The sequence below is a fragment of the Simochromis diagramma genome, unplaced genomic scaffold, assembly GCF_900408965.1.
Source record: "Simochromis diagramma unplaced genomic scaffold, fSimDia1.1 OVJJ01000305.1, whole genome shotgun sequence".
NCBI classification, from domain to species: Eukaryota; Metazoa; Chordata; class Actinopteri; order Cichliformes; family Cichlidae; genus Simochromis; species Simochromis diagramma.
Window position 1 is genome coordinate 713,769 of NW_024387169.1, and position 12,588 is coordinate 726,356.

At 42.5% G+C, this 12,588-nt stretch overlaps 1 protein-coding gene across 2 annotated transcripts in view; it reads right to left on the reverse strand.

The window, feature by feature from the left end:
* The window catches only part of ldlrap1b (low density lipoprotein receptor adaptor protein 1b), a 47,587-nt gene that overhangs the window by 12,415 nt on the left and 22,584 nt on the right, over positions 1–12,588 (reverse strand). For both annotated transcript variants that reach the window (XM_040048918.1, XM_040048917.1), the window contains exons 2-5: positions 11,766–11,908; positions 10,264–10,376; positions 6,422–6,536; positions 4,835–4,907 (exon numbers count right to left, since the gene is read on the reverse strand). In XM_040048918.1, the coding sequence (XP_039904852.1) occupies positions 4,835–4,907; positions 6,422–6,536; positions 10,264–10,376; positions 11,766–11,908 (444 nt within the window). The remainder of the gene's footprint in view (positions 1–4,834; positions 4,908–6,421; positions 6,537–10,263; positions 10,377–11,765; positions 11,909–12,588) is intronic.

Sequence of the window (12,588 nt, forward strand, 5' to 3'; positions counted from 1 at the left end):
TCGATAAAATTTTTAGTTCAGTCCAATTTGATTAAATTGGTCAGAAAAAACAAATAAAATTATCACGTTGTGAAATTTACCAAAAACAACTGCAGCTTTGAAGTTTTAAAAATGCAAAAAAAGAGAATAAAGTTCATTAATAAGAGGATTTACTTGGTCTTTTTCATGTTGTTATACAGCATTTTTACATTTCTATATACAAGCTTGTTTATTTTTTAATAATTTTTCTGCCCTTTTAAACTTATTGAGCCATTTTATATCTGTATGTTTTATTTTATTGAGTTATTCCACTTTGTTTATAGGCTGTGTTTAATGTTTTGGTTGTTATAAATCAAACTTTCAGCATGAATAAAGTTCTACAGCTCGTCTTAAAAATAGATTATAGAGCTTTATTCAAAAGCCCCCCTCACTGCTTGAGATGAAATGTCGCTTTCTGCTTTTCCAACCACAACTTTCTTATACGCACCGTCATTCTTGGTGCAGTGAAAATAACATTTCCCATGAGCCCGGGTCGCTTGGTAATGGCAGCCTTAGAAAAATTTCCCAGGGCACCCGTTTTTTTCTCTCCTGCAGATCCTCACGTGTGCACTTTTCAGTCTGCTGCTAAACATGGAGCCAACTCACAGATACGGCAGTTCAAAGCTTGCTGTAGTGTTTGCAGTGAATATTCTATGAAGGCAGATTTATGAGCAGAGATGGGATCTGTAATATACAGAGGAATGTGGGTCAGGAATGTGCAGAACCACGGTGGGTGGTGGTAGTGGTGGAGAGCTTGTAAGAAACAAGCAAACCACACAGACATGCGGTGGATATCTCCCTTCCTGCCCTCGTCCCCGGGGTCTTGCAACTTTAATGAAAACAGACTCCAAAGGATTTTTTTTTCCTTCTCCCCATCTCTCTTTCTTCTTCCCTGTCACAAGAGAGCACCACGGCTTCTTTATAAAAAAAAAAAATATATATATATATATATTCCCCTCCATAACCCCACAGAACAGATAACAACTCGTTCAATTAAGCGACTTCGCCCACATTAAAAATTCGAGGTGAAAAGTGTAGAGCGAGGGAAGGAGAAGGATGGGGCGAGTGAGGCTGTACTAAATTGTACTCTTTAATATTCGACTCAGAAATACAAAAAAAGACAAACGAAGAGGCGTGAGGCGAGGAGTCCGTGGCCTTGATTTTGATGGGGGGAAAATAAAATAATCCCTCGTCAAAATGGAAATGTGGCCACAGTGGAATCTCCACAGTAAGAGCAGAGGAAGCTGTGGAAATGTTGCAGGAAAGAAAGAGGCGGCTGGATTTTCAAACAGAGCAAGCGTGCGTCTCGAAAGGACTGAATAAATAAGCACGCCGTCGCTTGAGACGGGATCAATGACACTGACACTGAATCTGTCAGGAGGCTGAGCGCCCGCCGACACACACACACACACACACACATATATACACACACACACACAATCATTTTCCTTTCTCTCTCACACACTCGCCATCCAAACACCCCTCCCTACCCTGCCTTTCATGCTTTCTTGCCCCTCTCTTCTCCTCATCCCCACCCCCCTCAGTCGCTCTTCTCCACTCCTTTGGAAAAAAACCAAAAACAGAAGAAGCGATGGATCTGGATGGAGAGGGAATAGAAAACAACTAAACTGTGCATGCACGGGGAAGGCAGGTGTAAGACAAGACGACAAAGGATAATCACAAAATTCAAAGAGCACTCACAGGGCGATACATACGTAAAGATTAGAGAAAATGGTTGAGGGGGCGCCGATGCAGAAACTGATATTATGTAGCAAGAATTGCTCATTTACGCTGGAGTCATACGTGCAGAAAATTACATGCATGTTTCTGCTGAGCTGCAGAAACACCGGCCTCACACAGCTCTCTGATTGGCTGCCGCCTCCACGGTTCCTTTGACACTCACACCTACTGTTCAACTGGGTTTTAGAGAGGCTCAACACAACTCAACAAAAATATAAATATACTTTGTTAGCTTCCAGCTAAATTTCTATTTTCTTAATTAGTTTTGGTGGAATTTCTCAGCTTTGATGGCAGGTTTGTTGATGGAGAGTCGCAGGCAGCTTAGAAAATTGATGGATGGTTTTATTAATACCTAAAGGTTTATACATTTTTTTCTGTATTAAATGTGTACTGTTTGTGTATTTTCCCCACTGCCATCTTCCCAATCTCAATCTTTCTGTGTTTTTATTTTTTACATTCAGAGTCAGGTCCATAAATATTTAACTTTGGTAATATTGCCTGTGTTCTCCACCACAGTGGATTTTAAATCAGACGGTCCAGATGTGGTTGAAGTGCAGACTTTCAGCTTTGATTCAAGAGGTTTAATAAAAACATGCAATGAACTGTTTAGAATTAGGGATTTTTTTAGGGCTCAAAATTAACTGGACATAGTTTTTAAAAAGAAACACGTTTGAACTCAATGACTTACTGAAATCTAGAACTCGTATGCATCACCAAATGCTGCGTTTCCTCCCTTGAGCCCCTCTGCATTTACATTCATGAAGGCATTTCCTGAATGTAGACTTTGACAATGATGTGCTTTCCTCTTCGAGGGTGTTCTTGACTTGGTTAGATGCTGTGCAGTTGTTGTGCAACTCTGTTTTCATGCACTTGTCTTCCTTGAGCTGTTCGGTGCATTTACTATTTTTTCAAAACTACCTGATTACAACTACTAAAAATGAGTGCTTGGAATCAGCTTTTCTCTACTTTGTCATGTAACATCTGTCACCTGTCCAATTAACTTTTAACCTCTGTGAATAAAAATGGTTGTAATTTTTAAACAGTGCAATGCTTTTATTAAACCTCTTGAATTAAAGCTGAAAGTCTGGATTTTTGATTTAAACTCCACTGTGGTTGTATGCAGATGCAAGATTTGCATCTCTGTCCGAACACTCATTGACCTAACTGTATGACTTCATGCTTTGCTATGCAAAGTGTGTCATGGGGTCAACTTTGCATGAAAAAAAGAGCCCAACAGTTAATCCAGCGACTCGCCTTTTTGCATAGTAAAGCAGAAATGCACATGGAAGTGAAGTAAATGCAAAATAAATTGCATTTACAGAGGAAAATATGGAAAATTGACTGCAATGTAATGTTAATCCAAAGTAAAAAAAAAAAAAAAAAAAAACATTGGTGCATTTAACAGCTTCCACATTTGAGTTATGTCTCAGTTTGGCACTTTTGTTCCTCCATATAATAAACTACATGAGAAAAATCCCACTTCCCACACATCTGAGTCTTTATTTTGTTGTAAAGGGAACAGAGAAGATTTATTCTAGTCACCCCACCTCTGCCCCAGGCTAATCCTCCTGTCCACCCCTCCTCACACTGATACCTTTAACTGTGAGACTCTCTAACCATGACTAAGTTGCCTTTAATAAACTGAACCAGGTGCCTTTGGCTGGTGATTTCACCGCTGTGCAGGGAATCAACGAGGACATCACTCTGAACACTGGTGCTCCACAGGGGTGTGTACTGAGCCCTCTCCTATACTCACTCTACACCTACGACTGCACGGCCACTAACAACTCCAACATCATTGTGAAGTTTGCGGACGACACTACAGTGGTGGGTCTTATCACCAACAGTGATGAGACGGCTTACAGGGAGGAGGTCAGCGCCCTGACCCACTGGTGTCAAGACAACCATCTCACCCTCAACGTCGCAAAGACAAAGGAGTTGATAGTGGACTTCCGGAGGTGCAGAGAAGTACACACCCCCATCACCATCAACGCCGCTGCTGTGGAGAGAGTGAGCAGCTTCCGGTTCCTTGGCGTACATCTGGCTGAGGATCTTACGTGGTCAGTACACATAAACAAAACAGTGAAGAAGGCGCAGCAGCGCCTCTTCTTTCTCAGGAGACTGAAAAGATTCGGCATGAGCCCCCGCATCCTCAGGACCTTCTATCACTGTGCCATTGAGAGCATCCTCACTGGATGCATCACCACCTGGTATGGCAACAGCACCGCCTACAACTGCAAAGCTCTCCCAGCGAGTAGTGCGGTGCTCTGAACGGATAATTGGAGGTGAGCTTCCCTCCCTCCAAGACATCTACAGGAAGCGCTGCCTGAGGAAAGCGGGGAGGATCATCAAGGACTCCAGTCACCCCAGCCATAAACTGTTCAGACTGCTTCCATCAGGAAGGAGGTTCTGCAGCATCCGGTCCCGTACCAGCAGACTGAGAGACAGCTTTTTCCATCAGGCCATCAGACTGCTGAACACTTCATAGACACCTCACAGTCACTACTGGAACTTTAACATTATGCACTCCATACTGTACAGTAACGCCACTGTTTTGCACATGTCTCACTCTGTATATTTTATTTTATATATTTTATTTATTGTTTACTCTATTTAATTTGTAAAATATGTGTACACACACACACACACACACACACACACACACACACACACACACACACACACACACACACACACACACACACACACACACACACGTAGAAAAATATTTAGTATACACATCCAGAAATGCATATACTATTATATATTGTACATATATTTATTAGTTTCAGATGTAGCCATTCTTGTATTTTGCTTGTTTACATTATTGTATTTTGCATAACTCTGTTGCTTGTGAAGCTCGCACACAAGAATTTCACTCAGATGTGCTGTACCAATGTACCTGCACATGTGATGTGACAATAAAAGTGATTTGATTTGATTTGATTTGAGAGAGATCACAGGGAAAGCCAAGCAGATCTCCAGTATTTCACGTGACCTCTCTGGAGGGTGTAAAAGCCAAGAGCAGAAGAAAGAGAGCAAATTTTCTGTGGTGATGAAGAGCGACCATGCGTACCTTCTTTGGCAGCCTGCCAGAATTCAAACGCCACTTTGAACGCCTGAGCCACCGTTAGAGTTACCGCCTGGGCCTGTTGGGACGGAGGAAGAGACAGAGACAGGAATGAGGGATGAATAATACACGATACGCATCTCATGCATTACAGGAAGGAAGGGAAGGTATGGCTGTGACACAAACAGGAAACGACCATCGACATAAGAAGGATTTTCTTCACAGATACTCGGAGAGAGGGAAGAGAAACTCGCGGACAACACGACGAGTTGTTTATGCAACTGGGAGGATACGTGGCCTTTTGACCACAATGAAATTAGTGAAGGGAAGGAAGAGGAGGGAGCGGCTCTTTCGGCAGAACTCCAGGGATGGTGAGAAAGCCGAGAGAGGGATGACAACCTGCTCGCCTTTCATGCTCCCGCTCCTTTCTTTTCCCGACTTAATATTTACACATTTGCATAAATACAAGTAAAGTGTCAGCGCGGCGACTCTCAGGTCTCTGAATAAACTGTTCTTCATGTGTGGCCAGGTGCAGAAGCTGCACGTTTTACCTGAATACAAAATTGTATTAAGGCTCTGAAGCTGCAGTGTGTGTCCTTAGCTCACATTGCATTTATTCATAGAAAACATTTCGCAGTAGATTTCTTTGCATTATGAGAAATCTGCCTCTTTAATTTCAGTTCCTTCACTCAGGGATTACATTATATTTGTTACATTATTACATTTATAACCCTATCATGTCATTTCCTGTATCCCAGCTGGGTAAGCTTTAGTCTGATCAGCAGTGGTACTGCTGGTTACAACAGTGCTTGTTTTTTAACAGACCAAAAAACAGATTTGCCAAAATGTTCAATTTACCTTTAAAATAAAGGGAAAGACAGGAAGTGTTTCATACAGAAAGTAAGTGCATGTAAGTCACCTACACTTGTGTAAACTGGAGGCTGATTCTGTTATTTTTTGTGTGTGCCGGGGAAAAGAAAGAAACCTTCATTATAAAAACTAATTGCTATGACAGATTAACCTTTTGTTAAACCTTCTCGTGTCATTACTTGTCGAGCAGATTAGCACAACGACCCCGCTGAATAAGGTTTTCACCTTTTTTACAGTGATGGGGAGTTTTGTCCTTCCTTTATCCACCCCAAAAGTTGTTTTAATTATAGTGTGAACATTAAGTTATGGATCAGGCTTTTTTCCTGGGCGAGCGATCCAAACCACACAGTAACATATTGATGACTAACCTGTGGATCATCTCCAATCCTGTCTTTTCTGAGGTTTGGTTTATTTTTTGCATCTTCTTCCTGCCGTACAATGGTGCCATCAACATGAACGACATCTTCATTATGCTAATGTGTGTATATTAGCCTAACTGTAGCTCAGTTGCTGGCATTTATTTATTGCAGTGCTGTTAAACCCTGTGGGCAATACCTGAGCAAACAGACATTTTATTGAAGCTGAATCTGGACAGTTTTGGTACTCAAAGAACAACAGGACTCAGACGTCCTGTCGCCCAGCGACAGTCGGCAAGTTTGACGTCAGCGACCATGTCGACTCTTCACACAGCAGGTGGTGTTTGAAAAATATCAACTTACTCACCATTTTCCTCTTAGCGCAGAGGAAGGCGTGACACTCGAGGGTCTCGTTGTGCTGACTCTGGACGATGTAGGCAAACACTTTGTCGTGCATTTTGTCCGCAGTGCAATATGATATTCTGAAACAAACACACACATTCAGAAAGCCTTTAATTTAAGACTCATCTGGGATTAAATGAAACTTTATCTGCTCTAAGCCCTTAAGCTATTCCAGAAATCTGACTTAAAACTGCACACGTGATCACACACACACACACACACACACACACACACACACACCAGCTGTGTGCAGGTACACAGCTGGACAAAGTCATAAATCTGAAAAGGAACGTGTGCAGTGGACATCTGGGCTGTTTGGTTTCTGTTACTACACACACCCACAGTGTCAACCCATAAATCACAGTGGGGATATTCCATATAAAAAACAGTTTAACCTGAAAAACAATCAGCTGCTAATAACTCCAGTATGTTTAATGATGCCACGCGAAATTTACCATGAATATTTTCCAATCTTGTAAGCCCTCAAAGTACATCCGTGTTGAAATTTATGCCGTTTAATTTCAGCACTTTTGAGCCATCCTAACTTCATAAATACAGGAGATATGTACATGGATTTTTATAGGGCTGAATCGGATGAATTTAACTCCCACTGCAAGCATCACAATCTAAAGTCAAAACCTCAACTTTGTTCAAACAGGTGTCATTTAACCCTGCTGGTACCCTGTATGTTTGATGGGATTTCTGATCATTCACCAGAGAAAACTTTCAAGTCTCATATCACCGTGTGATTGAAGGAGCAGCCATCAATCTTAAAACCTCTCTTTTTTTTACCCGGGGCGCTTTTGGAGCCATGATTCCTTCTGTGTTCAAATAACTTTCTAATTTTCTTTTGACAAAGAACCGTCATGATAATAATTTCTCTAACATAGTTTGGACCTAACATATCACCCCTGAGCTAAAACTGAAGGTTCAAGAATCCTAAAACTCTGAGGCTCACAGATGAGCCTCAATCACAGAAGTACAAGCCAGGAGCTCAAGAAACTGCAGCAGTATGTTCCCTTCCAAAAATTATTAAGAGCGTAAAAGATCTTACAGCAAAAATAAATAAATAAATCAGAAATGCTGGAAAAACTAGAGCAAAAATTTCACCCTGCCTTAATGTAACTGGAGGAGCTTTAATTTCACTGTATGCTTGTAAAATTTTGCATGGCTTTGTGAAATAGGCTAAAGTTACTGTAATAAATTACAAGAATTCGCCTGGACTCTGTGCAGACCATGGGGAAAACGTGCACACACAGAAGGTCATCTTGATGTGCGAATCCTCTGCATCGTCTGTCGCTCTGGCTCGTCAGTCTCAGGTGCAGAGTACGCTTTCAAATTAAGCCATAATAGCTTTGCTCCACTATTTGATCATGATGCCATCACTCTAACGCCAAAGACTCGAGCGCGACGGCCAGTCGGGGAGGGGATACCCAAGATGATGGAAGAAGGATATAATGAATTTCTGCCATCTGTCCTTCCTTTCTCCTTCGTGCATCATCTTCACTGTGCGATAGTCACACAGTCTGCTAACCAATGACAGACATAAAAAACTTTGGAGGGGTGAAGAATCACAGCTGTGATCTGAGGAACACAACCGAGATTTACGGGCAAATGTTTAGGCAGGAGGGCGTCGGGGAAAATTGGGTGTCAGGCAAATCTGTTTATTGGCCGTTCATCTTCTTTACGTCTGAGCTCTATGCTGAGGTCACAGCTGGACTCGCCCGGTACAGCTTTTTAATTACTATAAACTATTTATTTCTTCAAATAAGCAAGTTCATAATTAACGCAGCGTTTTTCTGGAGTAGAGGGTTGGTGCTGAACAATGACGCCAACACGGACGTGTCAGCTTCCTCTGATATCCACTTGAGTTCACGTGGACATTTTAACAAGTAAGATCGCTTACAGCCTGCAACCCAACTTCTTTATGGCCTCTTCATAACATCTCAAATAAGGTTGAACTCATCCACCTGGATACTGCAGTTACAGCTGGAGCTGGGACATGCCCATGACTTGTCTTAGGTCCTTTTAAAACAAAACAGTAGCAACCACTCCATGGACCTGGTGGTGGAGGGATTTGGGTGCCCGAGAGATGCCAGGAGCTATAGCAAATCAGTCGTGAGCGAAGAGCAGCACCAAGCCTGACTCACGAGCACGCTATAGAGACGACAACTAGTAGGTCCAGAAACCTGGCCTGCACCAGAGACACCTCAACCTCCAGGCTCAGTGAAAACGAGCCACATGAGCTCATTTTCCTGTAGCACACCACCTGCGGGTGGAGCTGCAGATGTGAAGTGCTTTGTGGCAGTTGAAGGCGGACGCCTTGGAGGTCGAATCCCGGCTACTTAAACTAGCTTTAATGGAGTAAGGACGGTTGTTTTGTGGACATAAAGGTTTATGCTGCATTTTTGGGCCTGATTTCACTTTTCAGACCTGGAAGCTCTGTTTTATATGGAGTCTATTAGTTAAATAGCGAGGGAAAGATATGAAACAAAAGAAGTTAGCTGTTCTAGCTCCACCCTGTTATTTGGCTCTCCTATCACCAGCTTTAACAACACCCACATAACCCATGGGAATAGGAGTGTCTACTCCTGCATCTCCCCAAATCCCACAGTGTATAAATTGCTGAAAATCGGCTCAGAAATCACAACTTTCAGGTTTTCTTCAGTATCCAGTTAATCCAGTGATAACAGGACATGCTGTCAGCTCTTCCTGCATCATTTTAATCTGAACAAATATGGAGCTCGGGGCTAAAACTGTAGATCCCTGCATAATTTTCTGAAGCCCATTTCGCTCACTTCCTCCAGAACGTCCTTGGTTAAAAAAAAAAAAAAAAAAAAAAAAAAAAAAAAAAAAAAAAAAAATTGCTCACAAAAAAATGATGCAAATAAAAGAAATTCTTACAGAGCAAATGAAGAATTGATCTTAATGTGTTTGGATACACTTACAGCTTCCAGCAACACAATTAATCAGCTGAGTTTTATCTCCACCCAACCCTGTGACATCTGTCATTCTGCCTCACCCTCCCTTTGCACAACAGTGAAAATGTTAGCCAAGTTTAGTCCCCCCAAAAAAAGAAAAAGAAAAACAGCCTGGAGATGGAGAGACGAGATTTTTAATATAGATAAATGGTGCATGCTGGAAAATTAGCTCCATCTTCCACAGCTAGGCGACAGTTGTTCAGTGATAAGCGATGCAAAATTGAGCAGGTGGGGAGACTTTCCTCTCAAATACAGGCAGAAACACGACTTGTCCATCACATGGCTCCATGATACCTTGAGAAAACGGTCAATAATTTAAATGTTGTCCTCAATCTGCCAGCTTTGAAAAGAAATTAGTGTACACAGCCCACATTCGTGCTGGGAAAAACGCTGGAAAGTCCCATCTCTCCTTGATTTGTCAACTCATATAAGTGGAATTTGAGAAAAGTGAATCCAGCTCGGGGCCAGCAGAGGCGAGGCAACTTTTATATGCAAGCTCTGGCAGGCAAGTGAGCTCTTAAGACAAGTGTGTGTAAGATACATCTGAGGTAAAAGCTCAGACACACAGCTCCCGAGAGCACCAAGACTGATTAGACAGCACTGATAGACTCCTACCCTCCCTGCCTCTCCCACCGCCTTGGGAGCGCCACACCTCCTAACACACATCTATCCAGTGATAAATGACAGCAAGAGGCGGATAACAACTTTTGCTTTATTGTGAATGATAAAGACAAGCTTAGGGTGAAACTATTTCACAAATCCAGACAACCTGGTCAGGTCAGCAGTACACAATGTTTGCCTGAGGAGGTGAAAGAGGCAGACTGACCTGTATATGGAGACGTTTTCTATCAGCTGGTTTGAGGCACTGTCACGCAGGATGATTCCACGAGGGGAGACCGTTAACGAGACTTTCTGGAGCTTTTTTCCACTGGCTTTGGCCTGGAGAAAGGAACATGTAGAGAGAGGAAAGGGTGGAAAGAGAAAGGGTGGAGGCCACAAAAACAAAAAGAGGGAGAGAGAGTTAGCTAACAGAAGGAAAAAGAGGCTAAAACCTCAGGTGCTAATCTTCATTCAGCACGGTTAAAAATAAAAACTACATAAAACATTAAAGTGGCATGTTAGACCCACTCTATCTGGAGTGGGCTGGAACAACCAACCTATTAAATGATAACTTGTATCTCGCGTAGCAGTTTTATTCACATAACGAATATTTTAGCTAAAAAGAAAAAAGGTGTTTTATATCCTCAAGTTTAAAATTACTCTGAGGTTGAGATGTAGAAATGCTTTAAACCTTCCCTCCGTTTCATTTTAGTGTAGTAATGTGAAGATCGTTTTAAACTGGGCCTAACTGGGCCTAACTGGGCACGGAGTTCATTTCCAGCTCCACATTTTCATTCCTGGTTTTATCAAAGTGGCTTCGCATGATGCGCTGCTCAAAACAATCCTTCTTTATCATTTACCAAGGCTTGATGCGCGGTCTGTTGGAAACAAGCTATTTTAGCTCTCCCCCCTTTAAACATACTTGCTTCTAATTGGCTGCCCATTGCACACACAAGGTTTGTTGAATGGCAGGTGGGCGGAGCTTCTGTGTCCATCTCAGGGACATCATCAAGTTTAGAAAAAGCACCTGAAACTGTGCGCTTAGAAGAGTCTAAAGCCTGAACTTGTGGCTCTCAGGATTACTTGTACAAAGGCCCATCATGTAATACTTCAGCCATGTTTAATATGAGCACCTCTCGTGGTTAGAGCGCCTATGTGACAGCAAATAATTCAGGGTATCGTATACAATCTATGTGGCGTCTATCGTTAGACAAAAGCACTGTCACACAAACCTGTGCGATAAAGATTATTTACTTTATCAAGTCTATTGCTTAAAATCACTCAATTCCCATTCAGGAGTAAGCATCCTCTGCAGGGGGGCATTAAGGGCAGGCAGCAGATTAGACCCAATCAGAGGCTGTGACTTCATTCACCGTGTCCCACTATTCTGCCACCGCTAACTTCATTATCCACTGAGCTGCCAGATCCAATAACATTAAGCTCTCCACCATGATAAAGCTGACTGAGTCACACAGTGTCCACATACTAATTGCATCCTCCTCTAAATGTCAACCTGGGCCTCAGGGAAGCAGCCAACCAGTCACTTTTCACCGAGGTGTCGGCGAGGTCAGGTCATAACGGAGCACGCTTCTGAATGACTAAAATATTTAAGCGGCAGAGGTGATGATGAAGAAAACGTCACGTATGCTCGAGAGAAACTCATTTTCTTGGAACCGTTTTCTGAACATTAAAAAGAGATTTTAAACTACTCGTGCGTGCGTGTCTCACCGTTGCCACTATCCTCTTGACAGCTGCTGCTGAGAGCTCCTCTCCTTTGGGCTGCTCGACCATCGTGACCCCCAGATACTTGAGCTGGAACGACATGCCTTCCAGTAGGGTCTCTCTCGTGTCCGTCCAGTTCTCCGGCAGCTCTGCAACATGAGACACACACCATTGACACTTCTGCTCACCACCATTACTAGCCGTTTGCACGGCAGGCTGAAAATCCCCCCGTCAGACAGCTTGCAGGCTGGCAGAACGTGTCCTTACCATGGGTCTGTACACCCTCCTTTCACAATGGTAAGATTATGCTCTTGTATGGAGTATATTACACTTGCTACATTAAGGACCGTGAGCTCAACTTAGGTGAGTAACAGGAAAAGCAAGGCCTTCAACCTGACCCTCACGGATCAACTGATTTGTTTACTAATAAACAAAATCTTAATACTAAGAATAGTTTTTGATTTAAGGGCCCTCAAGGGCAATTTACTCAGCAGCAAAACTGCACAATTTCATGTCTATGTTGTAGAGGAACAGAAACAAGCACTGGTGCCCTCCATGTTAGAGCCGTTTCCTGATTTAAAAAAACACTTTGGGCAAACTTTCAGTGGCGTTACCACCATGTGGTATATGCGGCTAGTCATAATAAAAGAAAAGGTTTGCTGTTCACCAACATTCAGATAGCAGACTCATGTTCTACCTATGAGTTCTTCTGTGCTTTTCAGTATCGTCACATTTTAACACTAACATAACGTAGCTGTGTGATCTTGTAAGACCAGCACATGAGGTTCGCAACTGTTGCTTCACTGCCTCAGATTGCAACAGTTTTCTT